Source organism: Sinohyriopsis cumingii, chromosome 16, assembly GCF_028554795.1.
Source record: "Sinohyriopsis cumingii isolate HCF-2022 chromosome 16, ASM2855479v2, whole genome shotgun sequence".
NCBI lineage: Eukaryota > Metazoa > Mollusca > Bivalvia > Unionida > Unionidae > Sinohyriopsis > Sinohyriopsis cumingii.
The window spans coordinates 93,852,317-93,873,782 of record NC_142976.1 but is presented as its reverse complement, the minus strand read 5'-3'; the positions used below and the strand labels follow the sequence as shown (position 1 = coordinate 93,873,782).

General features: G+C 33.8%; 1 protein-coding gene across 1 annotated transcript in view; it reads right to left on the bottom strand.

Annotated features, from left to right (window-relative positions):
* Positions 1–644: 644 nt before the first annotated feature.
* LOC149781009 (uncharacterized) overlaps positions 645–21,466 on the bottom strand; it is a 138,458-nt gene continuing 117,636 nt past the window's right edge. Inside the window, exons 16-18 of the mRNA XM_089938122.1 lie at positions 18,103–18,489; positions 12,567–12,962; positions 645–5,129 (exon numbers count right to left, since the gene is read on the bottom strand). Coding sequence (XP_089794248.1) covers positions 4,657–5,129; positions 12,567–12,962; positions 18,103–18,489 — 1,256 coding nt within the window. The 3' untranslated portion in view covers positions 645–4,656. The remainder of the gene's footprint in view (positions 5,130–12,566; positions 12,963–18,102; positions 18,490–21,466) is intronic.

The following is a 21,466-nucleotide window of genomic DNA, read 5'->3' as shown; positions in this document are numbered from 1 at the left end:
AAGTAAGCATTACACAACTCATAATTAATTTTACCCCACAAAACTAAATTTTAATAGCCATACTATATTGTCCGTTAATGTTGCATTACTGAATGTCTGCCAAGAGACATGGGGCCTATGAAAAGCTGTCAAGTGAATTGACCACTGTCATCGGTATTAGCTACTGCAGACTGGAGGATAACTTGACTTGTTGGGGTAATACTGTTGCCCCAAAATTGTACACACAACTGAGACAAAGGATTTGAGTACGATTAGGACCTTCCAAATCTTCGTCAGAAACTCCACTTGTAAAAGAATGCATACTACCCACAAATCCAAAATGAACGTTGTTGGGCCCATAAGAACATAAAAAAGGCTGGATTGTTGAGGATGAATTTTATGATGTGCCGTCTATACAGCAGCAAAGCAAAAAAAAAAAAAACTGACGACACCTGGTGTTATCAAGGGGAGGTAATGGGCAAGGGCTTTGTCTATTGATACAGACTGGTAAAGACACATTTTTGTCATTTAGCTTTGTTGGATTTGTGAGGTAGCAGGCTAATATTCCTAACGTAATGTGATTGGGGAACATATTCGAAGGAGACATCTTGTAAAAACCACATGGCAATATGACTTTCCATTCAGAAGGAGTAGAAGTAACAAGATTTTCAAGATGGATTCCATGGCAGTAGTTTTCTGACATTTAATGGAAGTATTTTTATTACACATTAGTTCTATTACACATACAGGCAAGTAGTCTATTACATGTAACAGACCTGTAACGGATAACATACACATCTTATTACATATAACATACATAGTACTATGACATGGCAACATATCTTATTACGGGTAACATTAGTCCTACTACATGTAACATTAGCATCTTAATGCATTTAACATTAGTTCTATTACACATACAGGCAAGTAGTCTATTACATGTAACAGACCTGTAACACATAACATACACATCTTAATACATATAACAGATGTAGTGCTATGACATGGCAACATATCTTATTAAATATAACATTAGTCCTACTACATGTAACATTAGAATCTTAATGCATGTAACATTAGTTCTATTACACATACAGGTAAGTAGTCTATTACATGCAACATAAATAATCTTGTTACATGTAAGTCTTGTTACATCCAACAGTAGTCCTGTAGCAGATAACATGCACATTTTATTACATATAACAGATGTAGTTCTATGGCATGGCAACATATTTTATTACATATAACAGATGTAGTTCCATGACATGGCAACATATTTTATTACATATGACAGATGTAGTTCCATGACATGGCAACATATCTTATTACATATGACAGATGTAGTTCCATGACATGGCAACATATTTTATTACATATGACAGATGTAGTTCTATGGCATGGCAACATTTTATTACATATGACAGATGTAGTTCCATGACATGGCAACATATTTTATTACATATGACAGATGTAGTTCCATGACATGGCAACATATCTTATTACATATAACAGATGTAGTTCCATGACATGGCAACATATCTTATTACATATAACAGATGTAGTTCTATGGCATGGCAACATATTTTATTACATATAACAGATGTAGTTCCATGACATGGCAACATATCTTATTACATGTAACATTAGTCCTACAACACTTAACATTTGCATCTTATGCATGTAACATTACTTTTATTACACATACTAATAAGTAGTCTTATTACACGAAACATAAAATCAACTATAAATAAAGAAAATAAGAGGGGGAAGATGTCCTCATCATTTCTACATCACCCACATCGTGTGTTTGTTAGTCACTTGGAATCTCATTTCAAGCTGGAATAGGGAATTACCTGCTGATCAGTAACAGTAGTATTTGTTGATGGATGCAAAATGGTTGACTTAAGTGTGTGTGTTTGATTTGGATTTTTAGCGTAGCTTTAACAAAAATTCAGTCATATTGCTACGATGTCCGCAATGTGGCAATTTAAAATGATGTCTAGCACTGGGCATCATGCCACAGACACATCATGATGTCCCACCCAGTCACATTATCCTGACACCAGGCTGACCAGTCCTAACACTAACCTTTTAATGCTGAGCACTCAGCAAGGCATCTGTTAGTACCCTTTTTATTAGTCTTTGGTATGACTTGGCCAGGGTTTGAACCTGTGACTTCCTGCATCCAAGGCAGATGCTCTAATCACTAGGCCACCAGAGTGGTCTGGTTGACTTAGGAATGTTGACTCACAAGTTCTCTACTAATGGCCAGGTAATCTACAAAATCATGGAATAAACACACAACGCTGGTACATAATTAGATTCAGAGAAAATGGCAACTGATGCACCCATTGTGAAGTGCAATATCATATATTCACAATTTAAGGACTTAAAATATTACTCGTTCAACTATGTAAATATTAATACACCAAGTTAATCAACTGTACAGCTGGTCATTTGGCCAGGTAATTCCAGAAAATGGTTTTTAAAGTCAAAATACTAAATAAAAAAAATTAAAAAATCTTAAGACAGCCTCAGAAAAACTTCAGAGACTGAAGCATCAGCTATTTAAACAAGTATATGTTGTGTAACCCAGTGTAGTACCTGCAGATATATTTTATATAGCAAATTTCTTAATCCAACAGTCTCGAGTCCAGCGATTTTTCTGATGCCTTATTGAAAAAATGAATCTTAAGATAAATAACAGCAACCAAAATCCTTGCTTCGCACAGATATGCAAAACCACAGGTACAAAAAGATGACCAGATATGACTCCATTGATACAATGAAAAAATGCTGCTAATAAACCAACATTGTCTTAATTATGTCAGAAATATACATAATCCCTAATACATGTGAGTTACATTAATATTTGAACAGTGGCTGAAATCTTATGTAACTGGAGTTATAAGCAAAAAATGCAAGGCAGAGGGCCCTGCTCAATGCCAATCACTCCGCACTGACTTAAACAGATACGAAACAGAGAATAGGTATATATGCACTAGAACTTCTAAATGACGATGTGAAATGCTGTAAATCTAAATTCATTGAAAATATGATAAATAAAGCTGCATGCCAAACATCTGGCTGAAATCCAATCCATAGGAAAGTATTTTGCAGTAATATAAACAGACAGACATAATACTTATTTACAGACACATGTTCCCCACCCACCCAAATATAAAATATGGACATGATCCTTAATATTCATACACATAGCAATATTTGTATTGAATCTTTACACTGATGTCATGAACCGCTGTCCACTCACTTACAACTGTAAGAAGTGTTACCAGTGACCTTAATCTTTGATCACCCTTGCCATCAGGTAACATTGAACAGTTTTTGGCTTGACCTTAACCTTTGATCACCCTTGCCATCAGGTAACATTAAACAGTTTTTGGCTTGACCTTAACCTTTGATCACCCTTGCCATCAGGTAACATTAAAAAGTTTTTGGTTACAGCCATGGTTGAGGATGTACCCTTTCATTTTTGAAGAAACCTTAAATTAAAACAATGCTCCATAATCAACAGCACATTTGCATTTTCAAAGTCGGCAGAAAATGGAGAAAACAAATCAGTACACAGTTGATCCACATTCATGGATGGTTGTTGTTGTTATTATTGTAGCGATCTCCACTTGTGTAACACCTGGATATTACAGTGCAGTGAGGTGCAAATCATTGGCAACTACACAGAATGGAGTGGAAAATGGTCAACACACTTTGTACTGTACTTATTAAGATATACCTTGAAGTGGTGAAAACCCAAAGAACTCTAATACTGGGTGGGCTTCAACTTGCATCAGCACATGCTAATTCTAGGATCTAACATAGAATCACAGAGCTGTGAAGTAAGTCCATGATACTGTGCTACCCAAAACCACTGGTGCATTAACTAATTTAACTGCTCCAGGGAAGATATAAGTCTGGATGACAGGTATCAAAGATGGTGGACATTTTTACAGCACTTGTAACAATGGTGACTTACTCTACTTTTTGTCATTTTTTACATATAAAAAGCAATAAAACTCAAAACTTAAGAGAATGTGCATATTTCATGAAAATTTTCTCTTTTTAATCTTTGAATGAAAAGTGGTTTGTTAATATGTATTTAAAAAAAACACTAGGTACTTGAGATATTGTTAGTTAACAAGGTGTCAACAGTGATACCCTAACATAACAAGGTGTCAACAGTGATACCCTAATATAACAAGGTGTCAACAGTGATCCCCTAATATAACAAGGTGTCAACAGTGATACCCTAATATAACAAAAAATCACCATGAGGTCCAAAATATTGTTGGATAGATAACAAGTGTAACTAGAGAATAACAGGATATGAACTTATTTTTTTTATTCAGCCTATTCTAGGAAAGTATTTCAAAACATTTATCTACATTATGGACTGCTGTATTTGAAGTTACCTCTCAAGCACTATTGCTGTTTATATACAGTATTTTGTTTTTCATATAAAAATCCTGATGATCTGTTTCTTTCAACCACTCTGGCCAAAGAACCTGAATAACACCCTTCTCTATCAAGGGAGATACTATTTTGCACCAACAACTTGGATGGTCCATATATAGTGATAATTTCTAAGATCAGCTCTGACCATCTCAAACAAAATTTAAACTTCACTCAACACCCATATAAGGCCTTTTTATTCCAGCATCCTTAACTTCCTTCTTCATCCCCAATATCATCTATGCAAACAAAATATCGTAGCATATCTTCAATCTGATTATGCTCTGTTGGTGAGGAGACTTCATCTTGAATTTCATGTTCTTGATCACCTGACAGTTCTGTCTCCTTTGCACTCTGCTTTTCAGGACTCTCTTCATTTGTTTCTGCATCGTCATAGCCAATTTCATCAATGCAAATGAACTCTGACATATCTACACCCAAAGAATCCTCTTTGAAATCTGATATCAGATCTTCATCTTCAGCAACAATTTTAGGAACGTTACTTGAACCAGATGGCATGTCAGTTTTAACCTCATCTTTAGTAGACTCAACTCTGCCTTTAACAGAATGCTTTTCTTTTTCTATTACATCTTCTACATCCTTTGGAAAAACAAGTGGCTTGGCTTCCATTTGAACTGTCACTGCACTGCTATCAGGCAGGACCTCTCCCAAAACACCAGTTTCTGAAAATATGAATTTCAGTTTTTACTGATGTTATGTAAAATTATGATGACAAATAGAGTTCTATTTATTGGGGAGTTTAAGGCATGGATATCATGAAGAATTTCTGTAGAACATTTCTACAGGAGAACAAACATGTTGTTAAGCCACAATGTTTTGCTTATACAGAAATTTTATCAATGCAGTGCTATACGTTTTGATCACACACAAGCTGTAATGCAAAAAAGGGTAAGTTAAGATCATCAAACATCATAGAAAACCAACAACAAATACGAAAGTTGTGACTATATTATTGAATGTATATCATCATGGACAATTTGGATTATATTTTGATACATCAAAAGGCACATTAGCACAACTCAGACCACAGGCACATCAACATGGCAAACATACCCAGTGAGAGACCTTATGACTGTCACTAGACACATGTCCCAGTGATCCACTGTTCTGTGACAGATCTTTGCTGTCTGTCCCAGTGTTGGATATCCAGTGATCCAGAACTGTGACAGAGCTTTGCTGAATGTCCCAGTGTCAGATACCCAGTGATCTGTGACAGATCTTGCTGTCACTTTACAGACTTCCTGGTTAATGAGCAATACTGGTCAGATGATACAGAATCTATTGGAGTCTTGTTCCATAAACTTGAATCTGACAAATAAAATATTTTATTCACGACCTACTAGCACAAGACAAAGCTCATACTTCATTTGCATCAGGGAGCTGGGGCTGGTGACTGCCCTATGCCAGGAAGTGTAACAGATTCTTCCCTCAGAGAACCCCCTTAGTGGAAGTTAGTGATTTCCTAACTCCAAACATTAAAAACAGGTTATCTCTATTCATCTCATACAGAACTTGTATTTTTCAGTACCCAATTTTCAAATGTGATTGGCTAGCAAATAACCATGTAACATTTACACAAAATGTGCAAAAAATTTTAACAAACTAAATTATACTATGAAAAATTATATTCTTATCACAATGTAGACCATGTTGATCTTCAAGCAAACTGAAATTTACAGACATCCCTTAATTTGGTAATACACAAAATAAATCAATGAATGACCCAATTACACGAACAGAAGCAATAGCAAGTCTTAAAAACATGCTTAACAATAAAAGCCCAGGACTGATGGATTTACAGTCAAGATCTTTAAAGTCATCTGTTGAGATATTGGCCAGGATTTCTTTAAGAAGAATCAATTTTGCCAATAATAAAGGCAAACTATAATCAACTCAGAAAGATGGAGTTATAGTGACTGGAAGGGATGTTTTTTCTTGTCCTTTAAATTAACCATGTCCTAAATTGAGATCGTTTCAAAATAAAATAATACAAAGAATTTTACCAAGAAATACATTTTTGAACAAAACTGGAAAAGTCCCTGCAAGCATATGCTCTTTATGTAAGAGAGACTTTATCATATCATTTTTGGAACTATTCCAGAACCGAGTCATTACTTACATCATTTGATTTGGTAGTAAGAAGTAAGAGTACTCATCTGCACAATTTTTAAGTATCCAAAAGAGAATTTATTCTTGGTATAATAGACCAAAACAAAAAAGATAAAATGATCCAGCTCCTTTTGTTGCAACTGAAATCATATATCTATAAATGTAGACTTAACAATGAATTAATGAACATGACCCATTTAAAAAAGAAATAAAGGTTTATAACATGTCAGAAAAATATTATGCATACATCAATTGTACATGGAAAAGGTTTGATGACAAATGGCAAGCAGTGTTGTTGGTATGACCTCATTTCTTTTGTTTTTGGGTATATGAGAATGTAAAAATGTTGTAATTCATTTATACTATAGGTAAATAGCAATTTCAGTAAATTGTTAAAGTATTAATTTAAGTAATTTGTGTATTTGTTTTATTAGGAGGTTGATAATTATAGAAAACAATCACTGAAAATGATAACAGAATCGAAATATTGTCAAATGAGTAAAGAAAATAGTTACTCTATAAAACTTGTAGTAACGTAATGCTGAATCTAGTAGTAACATGCATATGTGTGTGTGTGTGGCTGCAAATGTATAAAAGTGTTACAATAACTATACTTTTTTAGCACTCTCACTCTCTTATAGCCAATATTACTAAATTCTGTATTGAGTTTAGAATTAGAATAAAATACTGTGTATTAGTATTAGCCACTGTACTGAGTCTAGAATTAGAATATAATATTATGTGCTAGTAATAGCCAGTGTACTGAGTCTAGAATTAGAATATAATACTATGTGCTAGCATTAAACACTGTACTGAATTTAGAATTAGAATATAATACTATGTACTAGTATTAGCCACTGTACTGAGTCTAGAATTAGAATATAATACTATGTGCTAGTAATAGCCACTGTACTGAGTCTAAAATTAGAATATAATACTATGTGCTAGCATTAAACACTGTATTGAGTTTAGAATTAGAATATAATACTATGTGCTAGCATTAGCCACTGTACTGAATTTAGAATTAGAATATAATACTATGTGCTAGCATTAGCCACTGTCGGGAGTTTAGAATTAGAATATAATACAATGTGCTAGCATCAGCCACTGTACTGAGTTTAGAATTAGAATATAATACTATGTGCTAGCATTAGCCACTGTACCGAATTTAGAATTAGAATATAATACTATGTGCTAGCATTAGCCACTGTAGGGAGTTTAGAATTAGAATATAATACTATGTGCTAGCATTAGCCACTGTACTGAATTTAGAATTAGAATATAATACTATGTGCTAGCATTAGCCACTGTAGGGAGTTTAGAATTAGAATATAATACTATATGCTAGCATTAGCCACTGTAGGGAGTTTAGAATTAGAATATAATACTATATGCTAGCATTAGCCACTGTAGGGAGTTTAGAATTAGAATATAATACTATGTGCTAGCATTAGCCATGGTATTGAGTTTAGAATTAGAATATAATACTATATGCTAGCATTAGCCACTGTAGGGAGTTTAGAATTAGAATATAATACTATGTGCTAGCATTAGCCACTGTACTGAATTTAGAATTAGAATATAATACTATATGCTAGCATTAGCCACTGTAGGGAGTTTAGAATTAGAATATAATACTATATGCTAGCATTAGCCACTGTACTGAGTTTAGAATTAGAATATAATACTATGTGCTAGCATTAGCCACTGTACTGAATTTAGAATTAGAATATAATACTATGTACTAGCATTAGCCACTGTACTGAGTTTAGAATTAGAATATAATACTATGTGCTAGCATTAGTCACTGTAGGGAGTTTACAATTAGAATATAATACAATGTGCTAGCATCAGCCACTGTACTGAGTTTAGAATTAGAATATAATACTATGTGCTAGCATTAGTCACTGTACTGAGTTTAGAATTAGAATATAATACTATGTGCTAGCATAAGCCACTGTACTGAGTTTAGAATTAGAATATAATACTATGTGCTAGCATTAGCCATGGTATTGAGTTTAGAATTAGAATATAATACTATGTGCTAGCATTAGCCACGGTATTGAGTTTAGAATTAGAATATAATACTATGTACTAGCATTAGCCACTGTACTGAGTTTAGAATTAGAATATAATACTATGTACTAGCATAAGCCACTGTACTGAGTTTAGAATTAGAATATAATACTACCTACTAGTAATAGCCACTGTACTGAGTTCAAAATTAGAATATAATACTATGTACTAGTATTAACCACTATTCCTTGTAAAGTAATGTGTGATGTAGTTAGTGCAGACCTGCCAACCCCAATGAGAGTCCTCGAGGGAGATTTTGAAAAATTTTCAGGGAGATTTCAATTATTACAGGGAGGATTTCAGCAAGGGAGAAATATGCTGAACATTTTTACAAAAAGTGAATGGTTTTCAAATAAACATATACTAATTCAATTCTAAAATGGTTTATTTTTAGATAATAAATAACAATATATAAATAACAGACTGAAAAAAACTTAACAGTGAAGAACATCAATTAATACTACTCCTGGAGAGACATGGTTGTTGCTTCTTTGCATCTTTTAAGCATAACATTGTCAAACTGTCTCTGAGCAAACAATACCTTCTTGTTTAACAACAAGAATACTTTCTAGTGTCTCAGTTTTCATGCTGCTCCTGACGTGAGTCCTATTCTTACTCACAAAACTAAATATTCTTTAACAGAATTCATTGCTGTGAGGAATGGCAAGGATATGGCTCATCACTTTGATAAGAAGTCCAAATTTTGTTGATCCATGCTATCTCTGATCTCACCAGTCTTCACCCAAGTTTGGTCCATGGCAGCTGCTGAATTAGGCTCCAGCATTCCAGGGTGTTTCTCTTTGTCTGTGCAGATGTTAAGTGCTTGTGAAATAAAGTAATGAAATTTAAAATACTGACATGGAAACAAAAGATAACAAAATACAAATTGCATTCATTCACAAAAATGAATTGCATTTAATGTTTCTTACTTTTTATTAAAACTTCAGGCACAATTATGTATTTGTTTCTCTTCCAGATCTTAATATATATCTTAGGCAGGTAGATGTAGTTCTTAGGAAAGAGCTGATAAGTCTAAATTATTAAAGTACATTTTCAGGTTTATGGCTAAATAATAATAATAATAATAATAATAATAATAATAATAATAATAATGATGATAATCATAATAATGAAGTCTTAGTATTTTTAGTATCTGAAGATGCATCGATTCAATTGTCATTTATTCAACTGTACCTGATTTAACCGATCTATCAGTGTATCCTAATTTTGCTCAAGATGATAATAATTTTGAAGCTGGCACTAAAATTTCAACTTGCAGCATACAATTAAGGCCATAAAAATAAACAGTATGATTAAAAACTTACTTTTGAGACTGGAGACGTCGATGAAAATCATTGTTCCTGCCACTGGCAACAATGAAACATTGACTGCATGTCTTGCAAAATGCTGTGTGTTTATCACTTCCACGAGCTAGGCATGGAAATTCCAGGCAATAAGAAGCTTGGAAAGAAGTTTTATATTTTTTTTATACTTTCCAATTTCATCCGAATCTCTCTTTCTTTTAGACATTGTAGAAGAGATTACCAAACATATTAATTCAAATCTGCGTGCTTTTCAAAGAACTTCTGCTCACTTCTGGTCTTACACGCTAAGGGATTTCCAGAATGAAATTTTTTCTGGGAGAAAAAATAATGCAGGAGTGCAGGAGGTACAGTTGAATTCAGGGAGTCTCCTACAAAAAACAGGAGGGCTTACATGTCTGTTAGTGGGATATTTCCCCAACCCAATGCTACCCATATACAAGGAATAATAATAATAATAAAAATAATAATAATAATAATAAATAACCATGGTTCATAAAGCCCTGACAAGTACTTTTCAAGGGCTCCGAAAATGTATTTTGTGTTATGGAAAATAAACCATCTTCATATGTTACTTCGACAACTTCCTGTCTTGTTTAACTTATTAATTTTTAAAAAAAATGTCTTCAAAGTGCTAGAGAAAGAAATTAGCTATCTGCGATATCGACATCTGGAGAGGTAAACTATGTTTGGTTGCACACCACTAGGTGAAAACGTGCCATTTGCCTTCAGATGCTATTAGAGTGGAGGGCCATTGCACCTGAGGGATTCTCTCTACGACTGGTTGAGAGAATTGAATAAGTCTAAAGGCCTGTTTGATATGATTCAGACATGCAGGTTCAGGAGCTCCAGGCAGTAGTTCTTTTTTAGCAGATAAGGGAAGACCTGATGGTGGTTTTTCTAATCAGATTTAATTTCACTACCATTCATATCATGCTTGAAGAATTCAGATGTGGAACAGTTGCTACCCAAAAAAACAGATGTTACAACAAGAACGGTTAAATAAAAATTGTATACTGGGGCATCATGCTGCAGACATATACCATCATGTGCCACCCAGTCACATTATCCTAACACTAACCTCTTCATTCTGTGTATCAATCGAGGCAGCTGCTAGCACCATTTTTAAAAGTCTCTGGTATGACTTGTGTGGGGTTTGTGCCCACGACCTCCAGCATTCGAGGCAGATGTTCTAACCACTTAGGCCACCAGAGTGGTTCCAAGTTCAAGTAACCAATGATAGTCGACATCCTGAGTTATTTTGTGGAAATGAAACTGGTGGCAGATGGCTGGACAAAAACATAATAATAAGCACAAAAGCCATATAAAAGGGCATAATTCTGTCAATTTAAACCTGAAAAGGAAATAAAACAAACTTTCAAAGGCACATTTACCTCTAACAGTCAATTTACCTACCAAATGATATCCAGTTTTGTAAGGGTTGTACAGCTATGGTGGTTACAAATATTGTGAACTCAGACAAATGGACAGACAGTAAAAGACTTCATGCATTTTGATGAGGGTCCCTAACTGTTTATCCTTTGCTGTTCTGTAGGAAGACCTGCCAATCCTAACAAGACTTCTATAAAGCAGCAGAATTTTTGCCATAAAGTTAGAGCAGTTTCAGTAAGATGTAACAAAATATCATGTACCGCCATTTTCAAGCTGGAAAACATGCATTTAAAAGGTCAAGAGGTGTCATTCAAGACTGATGCAGTGTCGGTAAACATCATGTAAATTTTGTACAGTATACTTGGACCTTAATTACCTCGAGTACCATTTAAAAAAATGCAGCTCCAAACCCTATGGAGCTCCATGACTTCTTTGCTATTTCTCAATGACATGTAATCTTTAAAAAAAAAAAAATTCACTTGGTGACAGTAATTTCTTTCCTGCCATGAGACATACTCAAATCAACACACATAACCAATAAACATAATGCCCTTTCTACTTTTTTCCCTTATGTCCTATTAACTATTTTTATGAGGCTCATTGTCCCTTTTTTCATGAAAATGTAGTGTTTCTTGGATGTCATTTTAGAAAATTTTAATAAGCATCATCTTCATCATGCAGATGTTTTGCAACACAAAATAAGTGCAGTTTAAAGCATCTGGGATACTCCTGTAAAGTCAGTCTGGTTCCATGACCAAATGCACTAAATCTAATATAAAACACAGATCCAGATCAAACAGACAAGGCAGTATCGGGATTTCACTGCAATTGCATTTCTGTAATTTGTGCTTCTATTCCTAATGTCCATATTTTAAGGGCCATTTCCATGAGACTTATGGCAAAATCTTAAGGGTTGGCAGGTCCATTTATGGCCAGCTGTTCTAATGCCATCAACCAGAGACCTTCAGGTCAAAACCACCAGTAATATCCTGAAATCCTACGATATACAACTGCTATGCCAGTCTGAAAATGATTAGGAAAATTTTGACTGCAGAAAATGAAAATATTCATGCTACTACTGATATCTTTACAACACAATGATGTCGAAATTTCTTACAGTATATTGAAGAATTGACTGCCATGCTACATTCAGTGGGGCTATAATAATTATTTAATACCAGATAACTGATATTCCATTACCTGAGCCATCTGACTTAACCATTAAAATTAACTTCCTGTCCTCTGTTGGGAACTCTGGGAAATACAGCTCATCAGGATCCACATACTGGCTGTTAGTCTCCATTACCGTGGTGATTTTTGCTGCAGCAACATGTGAGGGCATATCATGCTGTTTCCGCACATGCATAAAAACAACGGACTTTTGAATGTGTTTGAAATCGCATACAGTACATGCAAACTTTTTTATCATTAGACCATGTCGTTCATTCCAGTGATGCTCCAGTAAAGAATAGGATGAAATCTGGACTGTGCTGCAGTTCTTCACTGGGCAAGGCATTCCTGGTGCAAATTTTAACCTGTTGGGATATCTTTGTTTCTTTTGAGCTGGCTCTGTGGCTTTCTTCTTTAACCTGGCCTCTGAAGTAAAAAAATAATTTTATAGCTCTTATAGCATATTCTGTATACATTTTGCAGCACCCTGTACGTTTTTATGCAATGGAACTCAAGTCCTGTCTTGCTAAACCTGTTCATATTTATCCACTAATTTGCAAAACACGTCGCCAACTGTCAGATTAATTCAAATGTTGCTATTGACAATGGGTGCACTGCTACCTACAATGTTCATGACATGGCTTAAACAGCGGAACTGTAGTTGGGAACCCAAAGTTAGCATAAGATGGGCATTCTGGGGCTATAACTCCTATCCATAAAACATCAAATGTAGGAAATTCAGGGGCTATAACTCATATCAATGAAAATATCAAATACAGGAAATTCAGGGGCTATAACTCCTATCAATGAAAACATCAAATACAGAAAATTAGCCTAATTCACTGATCGAAAACAAAAGCTTCATGCAGTGTTTAGCTGAAATCCAACCACTTTTGGCAAGTTAATGAAGCAGAAATCAAAATGCCAGGAAGATAAACAGGGCCTAAAAATAATGTTGGTCCAAAGTTTAGAACTGGTCTTTTATGGTCACAGACCTGTCATATGTTACCGGTATTTGTGTCTAAGACCACTTTTGTTATTTCTTAATTGTTCTTGTAAAATGAACACAATGTGCTGCTTGATCCTTTTAGTTGTATTCTATATGCTGTAGTTGTATTCTATATGCTGTAGTTGTATTATATACACAGTAGTTGTATTCTATATGCTGCAGTTGTATTATATACCCTGTAGTTGTATTTTCAACACTGTAGTTGTATTCTATATCCTGCAGTTGTATTATATACACTGTAGTTGTATTCTATATGCTGTAGTTGTATTATATACCCTGTAGTTGTATTCTCAACACTGTAGTTGTATTCTATATGCTGTAGTTGTGCTGTAGTTGTATTCTATATGCTGTAGTTGTGTTCTATACACTGTAGTTGTATTCTATATGCTGTAGTTGTATTCTATACACTGTAGTTGTATTTCTATATGCTGTAGTTGTTCTATATGCTGTAGTTGTTATATACACTGTAGTTGTATTCTATATGCTGTAGTTGTATTATATACCTGTAGTTGTATTCTATATGCTGTAGTTGTGTTCTATACACTGTAGATGTAATCTATATGCTGTAGTTGTATTCTATACACTATAGTTATATTATATACCCTGTAGTTGTATTCTGTGTTGTAGTTGTATTCTATATGCTGTAGTTGTATTTTATATTCTGTAGTTGCATCCTATACACTGTAGTTGTATTATATATGATGTAGTTGTATTCTGTATGCTGTAGTTGTATCCTATACACTATAGTTGTATTATATATGCTGTAGTTGTATTATATACACTGTAGTTGTATTCTATATGCTTTAGTTGTATTATATACACTGTAGTTGTATTCTATATGCTTTAGTTGTATTCTATATGCTGTAGTTGTATTTTATACACTGTAGTTGCATTCTATATGCTTTAGTTGTATTCTATATGCTGTAGTTGTATTCTATACACTATAGTTGTATTCTATATGCTGTAGTTGCATTCTATATGCTTTAGTTGCATTCTATATGCTGTAGTTGTATTCTATACACTGTAGTTGTATTCTATACACTGTAGTAGTATTCTATATGCTGTAGTTGTATTCTATACACTGTAGTTGTATTCTATACACTGTAGTTGTATTCTGTATGTTGTAGTTGTATTCTATACACTGTAGTTGTATTCTATACCCTGTAGTCATATTCTATATGCTGTAGTTGTATTCTATACACTGTAGTTGTATTATATATGCTGTAGTTGTATTATATACACTGTAGTTGTATTCTGTATGCTGTAGTTGTATTCTATACACTGTAGTTGTATTCTATACCCTGTAGTCATATTATATATGATGTAGTTGTATTCTATACACTGTAGTTGTATTCTATATGCTGTAGTTGTGTTCTATATGCTGTAGTTGTATTCTATACACTGTAGTTGTATTCTATATGCTTTAGTTGTATTCTATATGCTGTAGTTGTATTCTATACACTATAGTTATATTCTATATGCTGTAGTTGTATTATATATGCTTTAGTTGTATTCTAAACCCTGTAGTTGTATTCTATACACTGTAGTTGTATTCTATATGCTGTAGTTGTATTCTATATGTTTTAGTTGTATTCTATATGCTGTAGTTGTATTCTATACCCTGTAGTTGTATTCTATACACTGTAATTGTATTATATATGCTGTAGTTGTATTCTATACACTGTAGTTGTATTCTATTACACTGTAGTTGTATTCTATACACTGTAGTTGTATTATATATGCTGTAGTTGTATTCTACACACTGTAGTTGTATTCCATACACTGTAGTTGTATTCTATATGCTTTAGTTGTATTCTATATGCTGTAGTTGTATTCTATAGGCTGTAGTTTCTGAACCAATGCTTGAATCAAGTAGGCCCAATGCTTGAATCGAGTAGGCCCAGGGAGTGTAGTTTCCTACTGATCATGGACCATTGAGTCAGAAACAAGATTTTCTTGGTGTGGTATACAATTTGAGGACCTGAATTTTGTAAATGATGATGTGAGATGCTAGAAAAAAACTCCTTCAAGGTCTTATTAAAATATTTTTATTTTAATTTTTAATTCAATTTATAAAAATGCATCCTAAATTTGCTTGTAAACCAACAACCCTAAATAAAATTCAAGCAGTGCAAATCCAAGTTAGGAGTACCGCTCATCTGGGACCATACTTATAAATGCTGTTGTGGAATGCAAGAAATCAAACTAATTCATGGCCTCATGAATATTATGGGTAATTATTATTCATTGAGTTATTGATGCATTTCGATCACTTAAATATTGAATACAAAAGACTGTATTCTCTATTTTTGGTCTATTGAGTTCTAATCCACAAAATTAAATAAAAGCAAATCTACATTAAGAGGTTAGGACTGGTCGGCCTTGTGTCAGGGTAATAAAACTTGATGCCCCAGTGCTAGATATCGCAAAAAACAGACACACATTAGACATCATTGCAATATGACTGAAAAATTGTTAAAGCCACCTTAAAAACCCCATCGATATGTGTAAAGGATTTCCGGTTTTGTTGAACTAAAGGTACCAAAATAGCCAGTCTCATGGTACCGTGCATGTGGCAACTATTTCCCCCTCTTTGTATATCTGAGCTCATTCCGTTACTGTCAACTCGTAAAGCATTTAGCATTGTTTATTATAAAACATGTATTCTGAATTAGTTTTTTGAGGACACATTTGCTGCGTGGTATGTATTTTCATTCCTTCTTTTAATTTAACGATGGTAATTAACATTGGTATATACAGTATAAAAATGCCAGGTGTTCACTCATGTAAGTTTTTTTTGTGGGTATGGCGCTATAGCATATGAAGTTACAGCATTCGTAGTGACCATTCTTGGGAATGAAATTAATTGTGGATGATTTTATTGTTGTTGTTTTTTTTGTTGTTCTGCTTTATTTTTTTAAATTTTTTTATTATTGTAGAGGTAATAGAAATCATTAATTTATTTGAATAATGTTTAAACTTAACATTCTATTTAGTGAAGAAGTGAATTCTTTCTAGTAATTATTTTGTCACAACAATAATTTACAGGTGATACAACAGAACATGTAGGACTTTTCTTGTTTAGAAGAAATGAAAATCAAAGACATAATGTAATAATTGAAAGTTCTCTGCAAAAATTGGAAGATATTATGAAATAGCGATGTAGGCATGAAGCGACCTCAAAAATCGAGTTTTTTAACCTCCCTGTGTGAAAGTTGACAGGTATGGTGTAAGGTCACTTACATCAAAGCAAACTACAACTCAGCTTTTGCGGCATTAGCATAATTTTCGAAGCATTAATTCTGAAATTGTATTATTGTATTTTGGAGATATCATTAAAGTTTAGTGCAATGGTGCCCATGATTTGACTCCAAGGGATGTACTTAATTCAGTGTGTAATCAAACCTACACTGTACATGCAGTGGCGCCATTATGTAAATACATTCAGTACTGCCTAATTGTGAGCGTTGAATCAAACTGTATTGTTTGTCCATTGTGTTGTCATGCTGGGATTACATTTTAATGAGTTAGGCATTTACAATTTCAAAGCAAAGTAAAAACGTAATTACTGGTGCACTGATATGAAATGTCCAATGCAATAATGCATAGACAAACAATCGATTCAAAAGGGAGAGGTAGTGTTACAGCAACTCACGATTGCTAAATTCTTGTCATTGTTCAATCAAATTATACACAAATCTAAATTAGGCAGAAACAATAGGAAAACAGAAAATTCAATTACTTTTCAAACACGTTTATACCATGTCTTTTTAATAATCATGCATGCCAACCACAAGATAAGTATACATGTAATTTTTTAAAATATAAGTTTGCCTAAATAAATGCATTTAGAACTTACCTCATGCATCTTGATATGTATCAGAGTTGTAGGTCGGCTTATATGTGGGTCATGCACTTTTTAGTGTTAATACCTGTTCAGTTTGGGGGACAGCTTATACGCGAATGGGCTTATATGCAAGTATATACGGTACTCACGAAGATAACTTGAGTTATTGTGTGGAAATGAAACTGGTGACAGATGGATAGGCAACAACACAATACAATACATTCTACCTTATGGTGGAAATACAAAAGAGCAAATATTCCATTTAAATTGAACCTGAAAGTAAAATATTTTCTATCAAGCGTCATCCAATTATTTGTTTGGGCTGTAGAACTAAAGTGTGAACAGTCAGACAAATGGACAGACAGAAAAGGTGATCGCTACAGGGCCTCCTGCATTCTGATGAGGGTCCCTACCCTTTGCAGCTTTGTATGACCTGCTCATTTATTGTTATCAGCCACAGACCTTTGGTTCAAATAGTTTGGTAATATCCTGAAATCCTACAATATATGACTGTTATGGCCACTTGAAAATGATTAGGAAAATTTTAACTGCAGAAAATGAAAATATTCATGTTACTACTGATGTCTTTACATACCAATATGTCCAAATTTCTTACAGTATATTGAAGAATTGACTGTCATGCTACATTCAATGGTGTGTTATAATAGTTATTTACTGTAATATCAGTTACTGATATTTCATTGCATTACCTGAATCATCTGACTTGACCATTATCATTGATCTCCTATGATCTGTCGGCAACTCTGGGACATACAGTTCCTCAGGTTTCATATTAGTCTCCTTTACCGTGGTTATTTTTTTTTTTACAACATGTGAGGGCATACCATGTTCTTTCCTCACATGCGTAAAAACAATGGACCTTTCAATGTGTTTGAAATCGCACACAGTGCATGCAAACTTCTTCTGCATAACGGCATGTCGTTCATTCCAGTGTTGCACAAATGAAGAATAGGATGAAATCTGGACTGGGCTGCAGTTCTTCACTGGGCAAGGCATTCCTGGTTCAAATTTTAACTTCTTGGGATACCTTTCTTCCTTTTTGCTTGGCTCTGTGGGTTTCTTCCATAAACTGACCTCTGAAGTAAACAAATAAATTATTTTATAGCTCTTATACCATGGCATTAACACAGTGGTAAAATTCAACTTACACAAAGAATTGTGAGTACCAGCAGATTTAACTGACGTGATACTGATTCAGTAGTTCTGTCCTAAATTCAGTGACGTATGAACTATGACACTCTTTTGTAACTGATGTACAGTGTTTCATTAGTAATTCCAGCACAGTTGAAATGATCAGCTGATCAACACATTTTTCCACTCAGCAGGTGGTTGAAGCAGCAATGGCAAGCCTTTGAATTTGCCAACCAGCTACTGTGCATGTAAAGAGGACTTCTGCGTAAGTGATATTCTGCATCCAGGATTAAAAAAATGCATCCAAATATGCCTGATTAAGCGTCTCCGAGACCTCTATGCTACTAAAGTGAACATGCTGCATGTACATGAATGTTTATTTGTTAGGCTTAACTTTACTGAAATATTTCACCAACAACTACCTGTGAGCTCTTTGGACATACGGTCTGCACAAGGCAAATACTGATTGCAAGAGCTAGTGACTCAGTAGCAAGAGCTGTGTAGTGTCTCGGTGACTACAATTCTTTTGGTGCTATATAATATACTTGCATTGCACCAACACCAAACTAACCTCACAGGGCATACATCTTAAATGAACTCCCTGAGCTGATCTTTATTGTGAATATTGACACATATTCCCTCATTGCAAACCAAAACAAGAGTACTTCAATCTGTCTTTGTAAAGCATGTATAATTCAATGTCTTTGTAAACAGGTATCCCCTTATTGCAAACCAAAAGTACTTCAATCTGTCTTTGTAAAGCATGTATAATTTAATGTCTTTGTAAAATACGTATCCCCATATTGCAAACCAAAACAAGAGTACTTCAATCTATCTTTGTAAAGCATGTATAATTCAATGTCTTTGTAAAATACGTATCCCCTTATTACAAACCAAAACAAGAGTATTTCAATCTGTCTTTGCAAAGCATGTATAATTCGATGTCTTTCTAATATACGTATTCTCTCATTGCAAACCAAAACAAGAGTATTTCAATCTGTCTTTGTAAAGCATGTATAATTCAATGTCTTTGTAAAATACGTATCCCCTTATTGCAAACCAAAACAAGAGTATTTCAATCTGTCTTTGCAAAGCATGTATAATTCAATGTCTTTGTAAAATACGTATCCCCTTATTGCAAACCAAATCAAGAGTATTTCAATCTGTCTTTGTAAAATACGTATCCTCTCATTGCAAACCAAACCAAGAGTACTCCCATCTGTCTTTGTAAAATACATATCCTCTCATTGCAAACCAAACCAAGAGTACTCCCATCTCTCTTTGTAAAATACGTATCCCCTTATTGCAAACCAAAACAAGAGTACTTCAATCTGTCTTTGTAAAGCATGTATAATTCAATGTCTTTGTAAAATATGTATCATCTTATTGCAAACCAAAAGTATTTCAATGTCTTTGTAAAATATGTATCCTCTCATTGCAAACCAAACCAAGAGTACTCCCATCTGTCTTTGTAAAATACGTATCCCCTTATTGCAAACCAAAACAAGAGTACTTCAATCTGTCTTTGTAAAGCATGTATAATTCAATGTCTTTGTAAAATATGTATCATCTTATTGCAAACCAAAAGTATTTCAATGTCTTTGTAAAATACGTATCCTCTCATTGCAAACCAAACCAAGAGTATTTCAATCAGTCTTTGTAAAGCATGTATAATTCAATGTCTTTGTAAAATATATATCCCCTTATTGCAAACCAAAACAAGAGTACTTCAATCTGTCTTTGCAAAGCATGTATAATTCAATGTCTTTGTAAAATACGTATCCTCTCATTGCAAACCAAACCAAGAGTATTTCAATCTGTCTTTGTAAAGCATGTATAATTCAATGTCTTTGTAAAATACGTATCCTCTCATTGCAAACCAAAACAAGAGTACTTCAATCTGTCTTTGCAAAGCATGTATAATTCAATGTCTTTGTAAAATATGTATCCTCTCATTGCAAACCAAACCAAGAGTATTTCAATCTGTCTTTGTAAAGCATGTATAATTAAATGTCTTTGTAAAATATGTATCCCCTTATTGCAAACCAAAACAAGAGTACTTCAATCTGTCTTTGCAAAGCATGTATAATTCAATGTCTTTGTAAAATACGTATCCCCTTATTGCAAACCAAATCAAGAGTATTTCAATCTGTCTTTGTAAAATACGTATCCTCTCATTGCAAACCAAACCAAGAGTACTCCCATCTGTCTTTGTAAAATACATATCCTCTCATTGCAAACCAAACCAAGAGTACTCCCATCTGTCTTTGTAAAATACGTATCCCCTTATTGCAAACCAAAACAAGAGTACTTCAATCTGTCTTTGTAAAGCATGTATAATTCAATGTCTTTGTAAAATATGTATCATCTTATTGCAAACCAAAAGTATTTCAATGTCTTTGTAAAATATGTATCCTCTCATTGCAAACCAAAACAAGAGTATTTCAATCTGTCTTTGTAAAGCATGTATAATTCAATGTCTTTGTAAAATATGTATCCCTTTATTGCAAACCAAAACAAGAGTACTTCAATCTGTCTTTGCAAAGCATGTATAATTCAATGTCTTTGTAAAATACGTATCCTCTCATTGCAAACCAAAACAAGAGTACTTCAATCTGTCTTTGCAAAGCATGTATAATTCAATGTCTTTGTAAAATATTTATCCTCTCATTGCAAACCAAACCATGAGTATTTCAATCTTTCTCTGTAAAGCATGTATAATTCAATGTCTTTGTGAAATACGTATCCCTCATTGCAAACCAAACCAAGAGTACTCCCATCTGTTTTTACATGTATCCCCTCAATGCAAACCATAGGGTTAGAAGTGAAATTCAATTTTAAAATTTGAGTTTTTCCAAAAATGTTGTGGTCCAAGACAAAAACTAGTTACAAGATTATCTCATTGGTGAGCATAAAATGTAT